The sequence below is a fragment of the Aquarana catesbeiana genome, linkage group LG05 (genome assembly GCF_042186555.1).
Source record: "Aquarana catesbeiana isolate 2022-GZ linkage group LG05, ASM4218655v1, whole genome shotgun sequence".
Lineage (NCBI taxonomy): Eukaryota > Metazoa > Chordata > Amphibia > Anura > Ranidae > Aquarana > Aquarana catesbeiana.
Window position 1 is genome coordinate 614825057 of NC_133328.1, and position 20047 is coordinate 614845103.

At 42.6% G+C, this 20047-nt stretch overlaps 1 protein-coding gene across 4 annotated transcripts in view; it reads right to left on the reverse strand.

The window, feature by feature from the left end:
* ASAP1 (ArfGAP with SH3 domain, ankyrin repeat and PH domain 1) overlaps positions 1 to 20047 on the reverse strand; it is a 411321-nt gene that overhangs the window by 78207 nt on the left and 313067 nt on the right. For all 4 annotated transcript variants that reach the window (XM_073632258.1, XM_073632260.1, XM_073632259.1 and 1 more), the window contains 2 exons: positions 13318 to 13418; positions 11480 to 11549 (listed from right to left, as the gene is read on the reverse strand). In XM_073632258.1, coding sequence (XP_073488359.1) covers positions 11480 to 11549; positions 13318 to 13418 — 171 coding nt within the window. The remainder of the gene's footprint in view (positions 1 to 11479; positions 11550 to 13317; positions 13419 to 20047) is intronic.

Consider the following 20047-nt stretch of genomic DNA (forward strand, 5'->3'; position numbering starts at 1 on the left):
GGGAGCCCAGAACCTTGGTCTGGTCATTACTTAAAGCCCAAAACACAGCTGACCGATTAGTGTATTGGTTGTTTACTAGAACTGGACCCTGGCAGGGTACCGCCCAGCTAAAATGGCTAAAAATAAATTATCAAAAAGCAGCGAACCCTGGTAACTATTCAGAATTTCAGAGATCTCACCTGTGCAAACTGCAAACCAGATGTTTGCTATGTATTATGACTGTAAATCAGCAGTCCCCAAATTTTCCTACACAAAGGACCAGTTCACTAGCAAATGAGAGTAGATAAGGCCCTAAAAACATTAATGGTCAGTGAGCTCACTGAGGGCTGTATTTACTGGGATTATTATAGACCAAAGACTAAATTTGCAAAGAAGAATGGGCAAACATTTCACTCTCTAGATGTGCAAAGCTGGTAGAGACATCCCCAAAAAGTGGGGAGCTGTAATTGCAGTAAAAGGTGGTTCTACAAAGTATTGACTCAGGGGGGCTGAATACAAATGTACACCACACTTTGCACATATTTGTAAAAAAATTTGAAAAACCATTTATCATTTTCCTTCCACTTTACAATTATGTGCCATTTTGTGTTGGCCTATCACATAAAATCCCAATAAAATAAAATTTATATTTTTGGTTGTAACATGACAAAATGTGGAAAATTTCAAGGGGTGTGAAAACTTTTTCAAGGCGCTGTATGTAAATTGACAGTCATATACAAATATCTGTATATATAATCAACAGTAAACAATGCCCCAGGCTCAGTGGTAGTAAATAAAATGCCTCAGAGTTGGTGGTCAGCAGAAGAAAAGAAAAAAAAGTCCTGGCACCTGCGAGAAGAGGAATAGTGCCCCATCACTGATGTTAGTGTCACTGGAAGGAATAGTGTCCAATCCTGGGGGGGCATCCATTAAGGGCGCACAGGCGCCACCCCCCCATCCATGCACCGGGTGCATGACTTACAGCGGCCAGGGTTTCTTTCTTTTTTTTTTTTTTAAGCACCCGATTAGTGCCAGAGGTTTTATAATAGGCTTCAAAATATTGTGGGCACTGGACGCAGAGCATTGCGTCTAGAGCCCACCCAGGTGTGATGCAATAGCGAATGAATATTCGCTGTTGTAACACTGATCCTCCTCCCGGCCAATCAGGAAGTGGGACTGAAACCAGTCACGCCTAGGAGGGGAGGAGATGCATGGTGGAAGCGAGGAGGAGGAGAAGACACAGGAGCCCGATTCCTGCCGCTGCCCGATGCCTGTTGCTGGATGCCCACTGCTACCCACCACCCAGATGGGGTAAGTGCCGGAGGACCAACTGGCAGAAAGCAAATGGGGAGCGGGGGTGGTGTTGGTGGTTGTTGTTGTTCGCGCCCCCCCCCCCCCCAAAAAAAGACCACCAGCCGCCACTGGTCCCATGGCTGGTGTCACTGGAAGGAATAATGTCCCACGACTGGTGTCATGGGAATAAATAGCATGCCACAGTTGGCGTTATTGAAAGAAAGTGTCCCATGGTTGTCATCACTGAAGAAATAGCACTCCATCATTGGTATCAGTGGAACAAATAGGTGCCCCATTGTTGGTGTAAGTTGGAGGAAGAGTTCCCTATAAATTCTGTCAGTGGGAAGAATTGTGCCCCACCGTCAGTGAGGAATATTGCCACAAGGGCTGAACCAAGGCAAGCAAAAAGCTGTATCTGGTCCACAGGCCACAATTTGAGAACACTAGTGTAAACCTATTGTGGTGTGGTGAACTTTGATGCTTGGGTTCACTGTGTGGTGCACTATGATGCATTATTTTGAAAAAAGGTGAACTGAGCCAAGCCACATTTTTCCAGTGAGCAATTTTTATTTTTTTTTTTCAGGCGCAGGAGTCATATGACTGGAAATTTTCCTGACATTTCCCACCACCACTTTTTTCCTAATCAATCTGCCCTGCCTCTTGTCTGGTGGGCAGCATTGTATAGTATTGTAAAGTCAACTGTATTCTGATGGTGGGGAAACCACCTGCTATTAAAATACAAAAGCGCAGCGGGAAGGATTCCTCCATCAACACTGAGTTTATGGGGGAATCAAGAGATTTTCTGTCCATCAACCCATGGTTCAAGGGCAGAAAATTGCATAATCTATGGCCAGTCTTAGGGAGGGAGAAAAGAAAAGCAGGAGAGGTGACAGGATGAACTCTACTGCCCGGGAGACACAAAATAGGTAAACTTATACGATTAGTGTCATATCTAATCTTTCTCCCTCATTGGCAGCCTGTGAACTTCAGTACTGTAAAGCTTCTGTCCGCCTTCCTCTCTATCTAAGCCAAGACATACAATCAAAGCTGGAAATGCGCACATTTTAATTACAGAAGGTGACAGTTTGTGAGTTCAGATAGAGTTTTGAGAGAGGGAGAGTTTTCAGTAAGGAAGTGACTACTCTGGGCTTTGACAAAATGGCAGCCTCAAGAAAGAAACAGGAGCTGGAGGCAGTTTACAGCACACACTAATTTTGGTAGCATAATTATTCATGTGAAAAGTATGGCTTTTGTTAAAGAACATTCATTGTTGTCAGACTGTTATGGATGAAGTTTCACTTTAAGCTCGCAATGTTACCAGGTAAAAGAGGCAGCACTGAGATGGATTTATTTTCTCATGCATTTACTATTTGCTTCCAGCTCGTGGTTTGACAGGTACTCGTTTAAACACTGGAAAGAAAAATCACCTATTGGTTAAGGAGTCTGGCTGTTACTATAATTGTGCGTTAAAGTCTATTATCGCGGTGTGCCGTTAATGCATAATTAATGGCAGGCTTTGTATGGAACACTGAGTGATTAAAGAAAACAAAATCAACGTGTTAAAAAAAAAAAAAAAAAAAAAACAAGGGGTGAGTGAACAAACATAAAACGCTACAGGAGAAAATACGATAAAGTACAGAGACGGCTGAAAACGTGCATAAAAGCATGCAACTCCCACACTTTAATGATGTGCAAATGGTGGTAACAAAGTAATCGATTCCAGTTAACTGCAATGTGCTGCAACACGGATTGGTTAATACTGTTTGTGTTACAGAACATTTCACATTAAAGTGTTTGTAAAGACTGAAGGTTTTACATTCTATACATAAAGGTAAAAAATCTTCCCCCCACAGCCCCCCTAATATTATTATTATACTCACCTGAGCCCCCCCTCTTGATCCATGAGAGCTTCAGCTGTCCATGGACTCCCTCTCCTCACTGGCTGAGACAGCAGTGAGCAAACGAGCAGAGAGTGGGGTCCATAAGTGTGTCTCTTATGGACGCATAGAGCAGGGCTCGACCGCGAGCATGTGGAGCCAGAGCGGGAGACCCGAGAAGTGGAGGATCGGGGCTGCTCTGTGCAAAACTATTACACAGAGCAGGCAAGTATAACATGTTTGTTATTTTTAAAAAAACAACACAACGCGGAACCTTTAATAACACTTTAAGGGCTCATTCAGACAAGCAATAAGACCTGTCCTCCGTGCTGAGATGCTTTTTGCTGCGCCTGCATCCACCTCAAAGCTGTGTGCAGGCAGCCCACAGAAATGGATGTAGATGCAGCGGCTGCACGGACACTGTCACATATTAAAATTTGACATGCAGGCAGGATCATGGATCCGAGTGCAGACAATGTGGGTGCCACGCTGCTCCCAGGTGGATGCACACGCAGAAAAAAGCAGCTCAGCACAGAGGATGGGTCCCATTGCCCATCTGAATGGGTCCTAAGGCTTCATTCACACAGACATAGGCGTATTTTCTTTAGGTTCTTGCTGGAAGAGTTAGCAGAAGACCCTGCATAAAATCCATGTTTAAGCACGTCTAGACGTGTACAATTCTTCAAATTACTTTGTGCATATGTATTTATGTGTTTACACACGTATACTTGTAAAATATGCAGATATGTACGGTCCATTGGTTTGAGGTGAGTGTCTTATGAGTCAGTGGCTGCTCCGTTCCTTAAGACTAGGTATAAAGGAAGTATCTCCCATGGGACTTTATGGCAGCAAAAAAGGAATTTTTTAAACACTGTAGTTAAAAGGAAAAAAAGTAAACTTTATTTATACACAAGAATAAAAATTATCTATATGCACCAAAAGTGCCTAGTCTGGACACTGTACAGAATAATCTAAAGGTCACCGGTCTGGGGGTGACCAGAAAATGCGTTATTCATATGATGATGAGATAACCACGGATTTTCTCAACGCGTTTCGATTAAAGATAATCTTCCTCAGGGAATATCCGGTGGATGAAACATAAGTGAATTGACCAGATAATAAAAACAAATGATCACTGCGGCACATCCTGAGGGGGTACACAGGGCAGAGCCGCGTAACCAGTGATCCCCCACCAAGGGTGGGAGAGATGGGGCAGCTGCACGTGGCGGGCTCACTGTGGACTAACTGCCCACCGAAGTCTTCACACCTTAAGCCCAGGGGTTCAAATGTGGAAACAGTGAAAGCTGACAGAACAGATGGTATTCACCATTAGATCCTGTGTGAAGTGGATCCCCATTATATTTATGGTCCAAGGTGCCGTTGGCTCTTGCTTTTTTATTTGTATGTTGCAAAATGCAGTGCACATTTTCAATTGTAGATACAGCTGAGTGTATGGCCCATTGATTCCTATAGTGCGGCATTTAGATGCGTACATCTAAACATAGTGTTTGTGAATGAGCTCTAAAATTTGCCTTAAAGTGACTTTACTCTTATTTGCTCTTGTGCAGCTACATCAGCTGAACCATCGGAATCCGACAATATGGATGTGTTGGATACTTGGCTGCCCCGCTGTGCACTGCGGTTCCCCCTGCCAGACACTTTACCATTGCAGGGATAGACTATCGATTGGTGGAACCACAGCATGTAGCAGAGGACAAGGTAATACTGCACACCTAGAAGCGTAGGATCCTGAATACATCGGCCACTGTAGCTCTGAAACAGTGTAAAGAATGGTGTCACTGGTGGCAGGACAAATAAGTAATATTGTTGTTTTTTAAATTTTACAGAGTGCCTTTTTTAATTTTTTTTTTTTTTTTTTTTAGAGACAAGTCTCATTAAAGGGAACCTTTCACAAGAAAATTTAATAAACTGCCAGAGCTTGTCAGTAAGTGCAGCAAAGCAGCCATATGACTGTTCACCTTAGTGATGACTCATTTAAGCCTTAAGCTGGATATACACTACACAACTTTTGTGGTTCGATTTCCTTTAGACCCCCTTTCACACTGGGGCTCTTTGCAGGCGCTACAGCGCTAAAAATAGCACCTGCAAAGCGCCCTGAAAGAGCCGCTGCTGTCTCTCCAATGTGAAAGCCCCGAAGGCTTTTACACTGTGCGCTGGCAGGATGCTAAAAAAAAAGTCCTGCTAGCAGCATCTTTGGAGCGATGTATACAACGCTCCTGCCCATTGAAATCAATGGGGCAGTGCGGCTATACCGCCGGCATAGTGCTGCTGCAGCAGCACTTTGCGGTGGTTTTAACCCTTTCGCGGCTGGTTATTAACCATTTCTCGTCCGCCAGTGCGGGGGGGGGGGGGGGGGGTTAAAAGTGGGGGGGTTAAAAAATAGCGTCGATTTACCGCCGACGCACCCACCGCCCCAGTATGAAAGGGGCCTTTTCAAATGCTCACGAAAACCTATTTTCAATAAAATCAATGAATGCTTTCACACTGGGGCAGTGCGCTGGCAGGGTGGTGAAAAAACGCCCCTCTCCATTGAAATGAATGGAAAGTGCTTCAAAAGCGCCTGAAAAGCTCTTCAAAAGTGCTCAGTGTTTTACTGGCAGTTTACAAGCGCCTCAGTGTGAAAGGGGCCTTAGATTTACCTTCAACTATGTAGTGCGAGGGCCTGCCTGATTGTATACAAATTGAAAGTGTTTAGGTTTGACCTCATATTACATGGTTTTGGTAAATCTAAATAAAATTCTATAGTGTGAATCCAGCTTAAGGCCCCTTTCACACTGGGGGGGGGCAGCGTTGGCGGTAAAACGGCGCCATTTAATAGCGCCGCTTTACAGTCGTTTTAGCAGCGTGCCGCTTTACAGTCGTTTTAGCAGCGGTATTCGGCCGCTAGCAGGGGCGGTTTTACCCCCCTGCTAGTGGCCGAGAAAGGGTTAAAAGCAGCGCTATGCCAGCGGTATAGCCGCGTGGCCCCATTGATTTCAATGGCCAGGAGCGGTGAAGAGCGGTGTATACACCGCTCCTTCACCGCTCCAAAGATGCTGCTAGCAGGACTTTTTTTACCGTCCTGCCAGCGCACCGCTCCAGTGTGAAAGCCCTCTGGGCTTTCACATTGGAGACACAGCAGCGGCTCTTTCAGGGCGCTTTGCAGGCGCTATTTTTTAGCGCTGTAGCGCCTGCAAAGCGCCCCAGTGTGAAAGGGGTCTTAGAGCAGCACAAAAAGATTATACAAAAGGTAAAAGGATAAGTGGAAATTTATTAAGATGACAATTGTGATGCTATGTCATTTTTTTTCTCTTTTTTTACCAAAAAGATGAAGTTACACTTTCTTTTAACAACTGGCTGCACAATCCCTGGCAAATTAACGATTTTTGGAGGGATCACAGGACTTGTAGTTGAACAGATGCTGGGAAGTCCCAGATTGCATATAACAGAAGCTGACAAATGAGCATAGTCACGGATTCTTGTGTCTTACACACAGGTCATTACGTCAAGTGTTGCAGGCATGGAAGCAAGTGTAAATTGCAAATAAGTGTTAGAAAACTTCTTTTCACACCCCCTGAGCGAGTGAGATTTTGTGCCGCCACTAAATCGTTGCTGAGAACATTATTGTGACACCAGACAAAAGCCAGGCGTAACAGACTCCTCCAGGACCTCTCCGCATGGTATCTGCGCGAGCAGCTGCTTAGACAGAATGTATTAGTAGGATGACTTGTCTGAGTGACTGGCTAATTGTTGTCAGCTCTAAACTGTCTGCCAACTCCTGTCAGCTGCGGATTTGTGATGGCAAAGAGAATCTGCTTCATCAAGTAAATATATTTTCATCAAAACATGTGATATGGGTCTATCACCAGATTTATTTTGTAGTAATGACAAAACAGGAAGGAAGCTACTTTTTCCCACTGAGGACGCCATCCTGCAGAGTTGTCAAATGGCCATCATGGGTGTCATGTGTTCCAGCTCCCACTAAGGATGGTAATGATGGCTTCTTCCTGTTTGTGGTTTTTCAAATAGACATTTACGTATCTAAATGCTCCACAAAATAAAAGGCATTGGGGTTTTACTAAAGGCAAATCCACTTTGCACCACAAGTGCACTTGGAAGTGCAGTCGCTGTAGATCTGAGGGGGACATGCAAGGAACATCAAAAACAGCATTTTTGCTTGTACATCATTGGATGATAAAATCAGCAGAGCTTCCCCTCATTTCAGATCTTCCCCTCAGATCTAAAGCGAGTGCACTTCCAAGTGCACTTGTAGTGCAAAGTGGATTTGCCTTTAGTAAATCAAGCCCATTGTCTCAATAATTACACCAACTGATAAAGGGGCAATGTCCTGATGCGAAGAAGGTGAGTTTGTACAGTTCCTATTCCTACAGCACAGGGGCCATCCTCCCTCCCCACCCTGACCATATTAGATTGCTCTGGTCCTCAGCTGATGATAGCATGGTGGTTTGTGCGGTTGATAAGCTTACCAAATCCGTCCCTCTTCTAAGTGCATTTAGCCTGGTACACACTACTAGTTATTTGTTAGTTTAATCCAGCGGGCTGAACGAAAAAAGAAACTGACAGCTTCAGGAGGAGCTGCTGTACTAACTATGCAATGTTAGTACAGCAATCTTCCCTGCTGTGCTATTGTGTTCTGACAGGAAACACGCCACCCCCCCCGGGCCAGAACACTCGTCCGGTCATCGCTCGCAACATTTAGCTGAGAACACTGATTGGGAGCCGGTCAGGCGGCTTCTGTTGGACCGGCTGCAGTACACACGGGTTAATGTCGGCTGGTTTCTATTGAACCGGCTGATGCCTCCCAACATTAGACCCGCTACTATGCTTTAGTCTGTAGGTTTTTTATTTTAAAGAACTATGGATTTGTGTACTATGCTACTGCATCCTATTGTGTCCTAGTTTTCTCAGCAGTCTGGTAGGTTTAAGTGTATATCCAGCCATTTTTTTTTCTTAGTTTTTGATAGAACAGGGATGGATTAGAAACCTTGTTAGGTTTTTTTTTGCTATCCAAGGCTGTTACAGAGATATACCCTTTTGGCCTATGGTGTACTCTCTCCACCCCAAATCAGCTGGTTGGATACTGAAGGAACAGCAGAACACTGATGTGGTCAGTCATCTCTCTGCTCCTCCTGCCCTCTCTGCATGTAAGTATTTTCCTCGCAAAGACATCTGCTTGCAGCACAAGTAATTGGCTCTTTTTCTTCCCGTCTGATATTCTGCTATAAAGGACTGCAAAAGGCTGATATCAAGTCAAAATCTGATACTTAAACTAGCTGCATTGTAGCTTTTCAGTTGTGTTGTTTATACTTGCATGGAACTGAAGCCTAACTCCACATTTAGCCTAGGTTCATACTGTTGCGATGCGGCAAAATCGCATGTGGTTCGCACTGCATTCTTTTGCAAATCGCATGCGATGTCTGTATGATTTGAGCCCATTAATTTTGTATGGCTCAAAGCGAGCCGCATTCGTACCAAAATGGTGCCGGACCGTTTTTGTGTTTTTTTTTAAGCTGCACTGGAATTGGAACACCCATGCAATTCAATTCAGGCAAATGCACTGAGTTCTGCAACCTGCATTTGGGGTGTCAACTTTTATTGAACACAATGTTATTGCTGTGCAATGTGGATTAACGGAGAAAATCTTGTGCATTTCCCGCATCGCATCAGTGTGAACCGGGGCTTAATGTCACTTTAAATGGTTTGAAACTATTTACTGCACTGTCATAAACAGGTGTATGCTTTATTAACTTCATGTAGCCTCAGTATATTGCAGCATTGTGTTCAATCAGCGGGAAAGGAATTTCCTGTCCCACTCAAGGAATAAAATAGAGTCAGGCTGAGCGATGCTCAGCCATTCATGGGAAGCTTTACATTCTATGAATGAATACAAATCTTCCTCCGATTGGCTGAGGCTGAGATTGTGACGTCATCTACCCAGCTCCATGCCTAAGCCAATCAGAGGATGCTTTGTATTCATTCATAGAATGTAAAGCTTCCCGCGAATGGCTGAGCAGCTCCCAGTTTCCATGCCTCGGCCAATCAGAGGATGCTTTGTATTCATTCACAGAATGTAAAGCTTCCCACGAATGGCTGAGCAGCTCTCAGTTTGACTAGTTCCTTCCTGGAGTAAGACAGGAAGGTCCTATCCTGCTGACGGAACACAACGCCAATAACTGTAGGTAGCTGAGGTTTATACAGTTAGTACAGAGAGTCTGTTAGTGCTGTAAATAGTTTTGGTTGGGCCAGCTTGGCCCAAATTAACTATTTAAAGGGACATTAAATGTGGAGTCAGGCTTTAAGTATTAGGCCATAAGTAGGATAGGTTAAAAGTTTGGGTTTTGATATAAAATGCAGTTTGTCTAAGGAATTACAAAAAAAATGCAGGTTTGTCATCACTATAAGGAACTCTGTAATTTTGTTGTGTTTTCAGAAAGCTACGGCACCAGGCTGTCAGTTCTGTATAGGCACAAAAATGTTTAAGGAATATGTAAACTCAACATTTCATATTCCTGATATGTGCCTGTTGTACCATTTACTTGTATTAAGACATATGCTGTTCTCTTTGTATTGCTTCCTTTGTGTGAAATCCCTGGTGTTCCTGCCCAGTCCCTCTGCTTTACAATCAAAAACCGACTATATAAGGCATGAGAACACAGCATGGTCAGTTTTCTAGCTGTGCTCTCCTCCAATGGTCAAACTTGTTCTGACACGTCCCCCCTTGCACAGTCATTCACTGGGTAGATCAGTGTACTGCTGTTTCTCCTCCCCTAGCTCTCTGAGCTCCTTATGCAGCCGAGAACAGAGGGTATGTGATCACTTATGGGGAAAGGTTGTTTATGTTAGGTTGTGTGTGTGTGTGTATATATATATATATACACATATATATATATATATATATATATATATATATATATATATATATGTATGTATCTCACAAAAGTGAGTACACCCCTCACATTTTTGTAAATATTTTACTATATCTTTTCATCTGACAACACTAAAGGGGTGTACTCACTTTTGTTAGCAGCGGTTTAGACATTAATGGCTTTGTGTTGAGTTATTTTGAGGGGACAGCAAATCTACACTGTTATACAAGCTGTACACTCACTACTTTACATTGTAGACAAGTGTCATTTCTTCAGTGTTGTCACATGAAAAGATAGAATAAAATATTTACAAAAATGTGAGGGGTGTACTCACTTTTGTGAGATACTGTATATATAAATAAATGTTTTTCCTTTCATTTCTATTTTGAACTGAATGGGTTGTTTTACAAGGTGAGAATCACATATACCATACTTTAAATATGCAACCTATCATAGGGGATCTAAAGACATATATGTATACCGTATTTATCGGCGTATAACACGCACTTTTTCCCCCTTAAAATCAGGGGAAAAGCGTGGGTGCGTGTTATACGCCGATCCCCGCTAATTGTGATCTATCGGCGTGATCGCCACGATCGCCGCTGACATTCACATAGCGTGTAGTTTTAAATATGGCGCTGCAAAGTTCGGAGGGACTCGGCGGAGCTGAACGAGCGCCGCCGAGATCACAGTGACTGGGCGGAGCCGAGATACACATAGCCGAGTGTTCTCGGCTCTTTCCGGCGCCGCTCACAGTCACGCCCAGTCCCGCTATTGGACCTATGTTATGTCCATCATAGGGCGGGACTGGGCGTGACTGTGAGCGGCAACGAGAAGAGCCGAATACACTCAGCTATGTGTATCTCGGCTCCGCCCAGTCACCGAGTCCCCCCGCCGCGCCATATTTAAAACTACACGCTTTGTGTATGTCGGCGGCGATCTGTCCAAGGCAAGCATGTAATGGACACTGGGGGCAAGGCTGCACTGACCACTGGGGGCAAGGCTGCACTGACCACTGGGGCAAAGCTGCACTGACAAGGCTGCACTGGGGCAAAGCTGCACTGACAAGGCTGCACTGGGGCAAAGCTGCACTGACAAGGCTGCACTGGGGCAAAGCTGCACTGACAAGGCTGCACTGGGGCAAAGCTGCACTGACAAGGCTGCACTGGGGCAAAGCTGCACTGACAAGGCTGCACTGGGGCAAAGCTGCACTGACAAGGCTGCACTGGGGCAAAGCTGCCCTGACACTGACAAGGCTGCAGATGAGGCTGCATTAATGGGCATTTAAATGTAAGTTTTTTTTCCTTAAACTTCCCTCCTAAAAGTTTTTTCCTTAAAATTCCCTCCTAAACTTGGGGTGCGTGTTATACGCCGATAAATACGGTATTTCATGAAGATCAGATGCTGTACATAAAAACGAGGAAGCTTCAGCAAAAAACTTACAGTGGCATGTGATATTGTCAGGATTCCATTCTTTACTGTACACTTTCTTCTCTGCCAAACTTTTCTTAATCTAAAACAAAGACATTACACATTTATATAATAGCATAAAGAACTAAGTAAAAACAAAAGACCATCAACACATCATCTGCTCACAATCTCCTAGAATTTTGGTCCTGAGGTACACTGGTGATCGCTGTCCCATTTCCCAGAATGTAACATTTTATCCTTTACTAATTACCAAAGGTTGCAAGAAAATCACCCAGGTTTTTTTTTTTTTTTTTTACATTTTGCGCTGAATAGCTAGAAAGTGTGCTAGTGAACATCTAGAACATGTAGCATCTGAATCTAGAGCACCCAGCAAGACAAAAATGTGCCTTCTGGCTTGTGTTTCTATGGAAAAATAACAGTGCACTGCTTGACACGTGAATGTACCTGGGAACTCCTGTCCTGCAGCTCAACACCTGTATATCTGCAGTGTGAGATCATCTAAGGCAGGGGTCTCTAAACCTTCTAAACAAAGGGCCAGTTTACTCCCCTTAAGACTTTAGTGGGGCCGGACTGTGGCCATTGGGAGTAAAATATGTCCTGGCATCAGTGGGAGTAAACAATGCCCCATCTTTGGTGTCACTGAGAGGAATTGCGCCCCATTGTTTGTGTCATTGGGCCCCATTGTTGGTGTCATTGGGAGCAATTGAGCCCTTTTTTTGGTGTTGGTGGGGGAAATTATGCCTCATTGTTGGTGTCAGTGAATCAAATACTGCCCCAAGGGGCGGATAAAAGCAAAGGGCCACAGTTTGGAGACCATTGATGTAAGGCACTGCTACCTTAGATCCAAAATTTGGAGTGGGATTTTGTATTGTCACTATTAAGGTTCTCACTTTTCTCCTGAGATGTTGTTGGGACCTGCAGTGTAAGATCCTTTAGGTGCTACACTATATGGCCAAAAGTTTGTGGACAGCCGATTATCCTACCTATATGAGCTTGTTAGATATTCCAAACCAAAACCACGGGCATTAATATGGAATTTATATAAAGATAGGTGCAGCGCTAACTACATGGATCAAACAGATCCATAATTATAGTCCATATTGACCAGATGAATGATTGCTGGAGTTGAAATCAGATGTCACAGGTGTAAAGAGACCACCACCATCACCCAAACACACTGCCTCTTACCCCCAGAGAAACTGTTAAAAGCGTACGTATCAACCAAATGACAGCTCCAGCAGCACAGGGATATGATCAGCAACTCCACCTCAGCACCCGATATCTCATTAGAAAAGATTTAAAAAAACTCCTTCGCTATGAGGAATGTTTTATCTTTTCTAATGAGATTTCGGGTGCTAAGTTGGAGTTGCTGATCATATCCCTGTGCTGCTGGAGCTGTCATTTGGTTGATACCTACGCTTTTAACAGTTTCTCCGGGGATAAGAGGTAGTGTGTTTGGGTGATGGCGGAACCCAGAAGGAAAATTGGGTGGAGATGAAAGCCCTATCAGCAGTAACAACGTGTTGCTGGAGCGCTTCGTTTTAAAGTAAGACTCATAATGTGCTAGTATGCAATTTACGATCACTTTAAAAAGTATTGGAAACCACATCCTCAGCAGTGCTATCACTTTTTGGCAGGCAGTAGCTGTCAGTCTAAATCCTGAGCTGTGAGTCCATGCATACAGGCAGTGGTCACATGGTCACTCGACACTCCAGGAAATGTAGTAATTTGAAAAGGGTACTGATTTTGCACCTTCTAATTTGATTGTTAGGATAAAAGAATTTTTAATAAACTGTTAAAATTGTTTTTGAATACTTTGAGAATTTTCAGTTTAAAGATTTACAACATACCCATCACTCTTCTTCAGCAGATATCCCTTCTTCTCACTGCCATACTCCTTGTTACCCTGCAGCTGGTGCATGCTGTACCCGCCTTGTCTGCTCTGAGAATCCTAGAGAAAGGAAAACGGATCAAACATTGGACATCATTTTATGAACCGCATATAATGATGGCCCATGCAACTGAAATGAATGGATTCTTATCAAAGGATTTGTCCACCCACCTGCAAAGCTTGCCTTAAAGTGTATTTAAAAGGCAACATTTTTTTTCCTTTTTAGATTTGAGTGGAGAAGGGTAAGAACCCCTGTGAGATTTTAATTGCTGTCTGTGTCCCTGCCAGGGAGATTCATTCTATCTGTCCTGGTGATCTCTTTATTGGGACTAAAAGTGAAGAGAAATCCAATTTTGGGTTGCCAACAAAACAGGTAGAGAGGGGGAAATCTTACAATGGGGACTCAACTGTCTAAGGGCTCTTTCACATTTGTGGTGAGGTGTGGTGACCTCTGAAAAGCAATCCGCATTCAGATTGCTTTGTCAGAGAGCAATTGACAGCCGGTGAGGAGGTGTCATATCGTCTCCACACCTCCTTATTTAACCCTACAATGCTGAACTATTGCAAAGCAATCATGTGTATTGCACGCAGTTGCGGTGCAGCCCTAGAGAACACAATGGGAGAGTTTGGCAAGCGATGCTGCTTGTCAAACTCTGCACAGAGGTAAAAATAAGCTTGTTTTTTTCCTTGGATTTATCCTTGGCCTTGTTTATAACAGAGGTAAAAATGCAGCGGCATGAGAAAAGCCCCATCCGGTTGTTATTTTACACTTTGGGTGGTTAGTTGGGGGCCCTTGACCGAAGAAGGAACTTCAAATATTTTGAAGAATTTTCTTTTCACTTTCTGTATCTACAGGTCAGGAAGAGAAATGTCCTACTCTGTCCAAAATGAAAAAGAAAAAAATGCTGCTACTGTCTAACTACTATCCTGAAAGCTCTTGAGTGGCAGCCTCACAGGACGGGCAAGTAAGTTGGGTGACCATCATGTAATAAGAGATAACTATGGTACACTGTGTATGCAAGAAATATAGCTTTCATGAGACAACTTCAATGAAATCAAGAGAAAAAGATGACCTGAGCTGTGATGCTATTTAGTGGGCTTTTGGAATTTTTCCAAAGAGTAAAAAAAAAATACTTTAAGGCTACTTTCACACTGGGGTGTTGGAGGGCGTTTTTAGAAGCGTTTTACTGTCATTTTTGCCCCACTAACGGCCGAAAAAGGGTTAAAAGCGCCCGCAAAGCGCCGCTTTGCCGGCACTTCGGCGGTGCTGCCCATTGATTTCAATGGGCAGGGGCGCTTTAGGAGCGGATCATCCCTGTGGGGTTTTAGTTCAGTAAAAGAAAAAATTCAACCTGACTATGCAACACAGATCTCCACCCCGAGTTATTGTAGCTCATCTTGGCCCTTTAATAGGTATGCAAATAACCATTTTGACAATCTTTATACTTTGCACATACAGGGCAGAGGTATGCCTTTAAAGCCCTGGTGGCCAACCTGCGACCCTTTGGTATATGATGCGCGTCCATCGGACCTCAGAAGTCTGTATTGGGAACATTGATTAGGGTAACATGTTCCTAGCCTCATACAAGACGTTCCCAGTTCCTAGCCTTAATGTAACACAATCCCAGTTCCTAGCCTCATGTAAGACGTTCCCAGTTCCTAGCCTCATGTAACACGTTCTCAGTTCCTAGCCTCATGTAACATGTTCCTGGCCTCATGTAAGACGTTCCCAGTTCCTAGCCTCATGTAACATGTTCCCTGTTCCTAGCCTCATGTAACATGTTCCCAGTTCCTAGCCTCATGTAAGACAGTCCCAGTTCCTAGCCTCATGCATGTTCCCAGGTCCTAACTGCTTTAAAGGCTAACTGCAGGTCAAGCAGGGGAAATCTCCATCTTAGCTACATACATCTAAGGCAAGTCAAGTATTCATTGCTATGTCCCTTCATGAAAGGATCTGATGGTATATCTCTCCAATGGGGACACAGACAAAAACGAATTTTTAGAAGAACGGAGAAGGGTTAGAAAAGGGGTTGTTAAGATACATAAAAAGGGTTGTGCATAACAATATATGTTTATTAGTGTATGTGCCTTTCTCTTGCAGTGATGCCTGCAGCCAAAAGTCTGATATGGGTGTCACAGGGAAAAATCTCTCCAATGAGGTTAAAGACAGAAAGAAAAAAAAAAGACTACATTTTTACCTCTTCCTCCTTTCTATCCAAAGCTAAAAACCAAAAACCCTTCACTAAAACAGTGCAACAAAATGAAATGATCAGTTTTGCAGCATCTGGTCCTAAGTAGGACTCTGACATTTAAAATTGTAAAACAGCTAAAAGGTTATGTTTAAAGAGGAATTGTCAGATAACCCCAACTACTCCTAAAACTGTCCCCACTTCCTAACAGCCTAATTTAAAAAAAAAAAAAAAAAAAGAATAACGTGTGTGTGTGTATATATATATATATATATATATATACACACATATATATATATATATATATATATATATATACATATATATATATATATATATATATATATATACACATATATATATATATCTGGCACAGGTTAGTAACCACGGGCGTTAGGAGGGGACAGTTTTAAGTTAGACTTATCCCAGAATTCCACTTTAAGGCACTGAAAGTCATATATTTCATATGAGATGATATGATATGTTTCATCATTTCTTCCATAACCCCTCTCACACTTTCTTTTACACTTTTTCTACTGTGTCATTAACTCTGAATGTTTACCTATGTAACGCTCTATCCACCCTTAAAGGAGGGCTCTCCATGTACACCTGTATACTCTAATATGGCTATTAAGTGGGATTACATTTAGACAATCTACCAAGAATTCATTTATTGAAAAATATTAATAAAAATGATCAAAAGAAATGTTTTCATCTGCGGTGAGCAATGCTCCTCATTATGTTTGGGATATGTATGAAGATGTGTGACAGAAGAACAAAAATATCAACAAAGCAGACTGAAAATTGCAACTTACTCTCCTAGACTTCGATCAGGGAAGGCAAATGAAAGGTAAAAGAGAGAAAAAGCAAAATACTAATTAAATCAATGTTAGAAATCACAGAGAGATTTAACAAGAAGCCTTTGAATGGAATCTTTTGGAAAGTAAAGTAACATCTTGAGATGCCTCTTGTAGAAGCTGCCATTCTATGACTCCTGGGCTGTATAATGGTTTCCAGCTTCACTGTGACATCCCAGGTGCCCGGGAAGGGCAGCTTCCGTCTGAGGCCTCTTACCCAATTTTATCTGTTTCACGACAGGCTCTCCTTACACAAGACATGGGAGGTTAGGATTTTGACTTTCCAAACTTAATCTGTGCTAGGGTCTGCTCAAAGCCAGGAGCAGATAGGGATGTGAATTACCCTAATGAAGAAAGGCCGGGATCCAACCGGACACGAGGCTATTCCTCCACCGGGGAAGAGTCTTTAAATGTGACAAGCAAGTATATACATCATAAAAACATCAGTTTTATTGTATCTTGTTAAAAGATGCCATCTAGATTGAAATCAACAGTACAAAACAATCAGACAAATGTACTAAAGATGGCAGCTAAGTGAAGTGTCGTAAACAATTAAAAAGACAAAATCCTATGCATAACCCTCCATCCTAGAGTAGGAACCTGTAAAGTTTCCCAGAAGCCCCACACTTATGGGCCAAGAAGGTGAAGTTGCATATCTCAAACACTTTATATCCAGGCAACTTACAGGTTCCTACCCTAGGATGGAAAGTAATGCATAGGATTTTGTCTTTTTAATTGTTTAAGACACTTCACTTGGCTGCCATCTTTAGAACGTGTACCCTGAAGAAGCATATGTAGCGAAACGGGACGGATGTTACACACTTGCTATACATGGTAAACCTTGGTTTGAGAGTAACTTGGTTTGAGAGCGTTTTGCAAAACAAGCAACATTTTTTAATAAATTTTGCCTTGATATACAAGCAATGCCTTGATATACAAGTAGCGTCATATCACAACTGAGTTTAAAAAAGAAGAGAGGAGCCTCTAAGTGTAGCAATATGGTTACATTTAATGAAGGTTCAACATTTAGCAACTTATCGCTACACTTAGAGGTGCCTCTCTTCTCTTTTATACCCTGTAAAAGAAATGCTTTGATATACAAGTGCTTTGGATTACAAGCATGTTTCTGGAACGAATTATGCTCGCAAACCAAGGTTTTACTGTACTGTTGATTTTAATCTAGATAGCATCTTTTAACAAGATACAATAAAACTGATGTTTTTAAGACGTGAGGGTTTTTTGTATATACTGGCTTGACACATTTAAAGTTCCTTCCCCGGTGGAGGAATAGCCTTGCACCCGGTTGGATCCCAGCTTTCCTTCACTGGGGGAATTTACATTGTATGGAATTTGAAACTAATGGGATGGTGCCACAGTGAGAGACTTTTTTTCTTTGTTTGAGTTTGCCGGGTCCACCTTTTCCTTTATTCATTATCCATTTCAGAGGTGGTCTCAGCGGGGAGCATCGATAGTTTCAAAAAAACGATTAGATAAGCACCTGAACAACCACAACATACAGGGATATACAATGTAATACTGACATATAATCACACACATAGGTTGGACTTGATGGACTCGTATCTTTTTTCAACCTCACCTAATATGTAACTATGTTTTTGGAATATTCCAAATGTTTGTAGAGAAAGACCCTTGCTCTGTGTGGAAGCAGTGGTCTCTGCAGAGGTTTGATGCATCGCCTTGCAGAGACCCCCTGCAGGGGGTGTGTCGGACTTCTACAAAGAGACCACTACTTTCACACAGAAAGGGTCTTCCTCTACAGCAGGGATCCTCAAACTACAGCCCTCCAGCTGTTGCAGAACTACACATCCCATGAGGCATTGTAAAACTCTGACATTCACAGACATGACTAGGCATGATGGGAATTGTAGTTCCTGAACACCTGGAGGGCCGCAGTTTGAAGACCCCTGCTCTACAGCATACTGGCAGGAGAGAGGTTTTTCAGGATGTAGATGATTTGAACACCTTTTGTTTTGATGCAAGTAAAATGAGTTTAGCCACTTCAGGGAAACCTGTGCTAAAAGTACTACATGGTCTGTCACCAATTTCCTTCTGAAAACACTAGTTGCCTGGCTGTCTATGCCTTCATAACAGCTCTGGAACAGCAAGCAGATAACTGACCCTAAAAAAGGGTACCCAAAACTAAATAAAAGGAAGGAACTATAGTTTAGTACTGTTTGGCAATAAGTTTATTGCACAAGTACGAATGGATACTTACAAAATGCAGGGTAAAAACAGGCATAAAATGACAAGAGATTGCAAGTAGGAAACGGCGCTATTGGTGTGCATTCCGATAATCGGAAGTGCCGTCTGTTGGTCTCCACCGACAAAATGGCCGCCACAATTAATTTGATTGGTCAATTAAGGGGGAGGTGTCCTTCTCCCTGTATATATAGATGGCTCTGTCAACTGGAAATGAGGTCCTTGATGCCCTGTGGGAGGGCGAAACGCATTGACGTAATTTCCGGTTCCGAGACCAACAGACATCACTTCTGGTTATCGGTGGAACGCACGCCAATAGCAGTGTTTCCTACTTGCAATCTCTTGTCATTTTATGCCTGTTTTTACCCTGCATTTTGTAACTATCCATTCGTACTTGCGCAATAAACTTATTGCCAAACGGTACTTCACTATAGTTCTCTCCTTTTATTTCGTTTTGGGTACTAATATCTTGGATGAGTATCATGAGCATGTGAGATCTGCCTGGTGAATTGATGTAAAGCTGCCATCCCTGGCCATCTTTTTAAGTCTGAAAAGACCTCTAGACTGAAAAGCTAAGGGTCCATTCCATCCGGTGAGTGGAGACACAAGAGGGGGTGTTTGCACACCTTGAAATTTTTGGAGCACCTTGCACTTTATGGATTGGAGCACATCATTCACTTTTATATGGACATTCACTTATTAATGAATTTTACCCTATCCATACCAAGCTGTTCCCCAACAGCCCTGCTTTGCTGCAGTCCCAATTTCCCCCCCACATTTATCTCGGCAGCAGATCTTTTATATTATGTACACACTGCTGTACATCATTATATACTTCTTTTACTAGGTTATTTAAACTGTAATCCGACTGCAAGGAGGCAGGTGTATTCAAGAAGACACATTCTTCCATTCTAAAAGCAGTGTATTTTTTCTTTCATCTTAGCTCAGTTTGCAGCTTTTTCCCCAATCAGTCTGATTTTGGTTCACTGCTTCGCTTGTTAGCAGAGTTTAGAGACTAACAAAGTTGAATACAATGGGGAAAAAAAAAAAAAAAAAAAAAATCAAAGATGGGCCTCAAACTAAGAACTTATGGATAATAAAAGGGTAAGCAAGAATCTGGTTGGTATGCTCGTAGGTAAGACTTTTACTTTTAAAAGTTTAAAATAAGTTGAAACCTCACTGCAACTGCAGAAAAATTATTTTGCAAAAATAATAGCTCTAAAAAGTATTCCTTCCACCTCAAAGTTGGGAAACAAGTGAATTTTCAGATGACACACCTGTAAAATAAAAGAGGTCACAACAGCTAGAAAAGACAATACTGCCGGGAGTCAGGCGTTCCCCTAAAAAACGTACACCATTTCTCCACAGAACACGGCCCTTTTCAGAGCTGTTATTTCAGACCAAGAATGCATAAAGCAGCCAC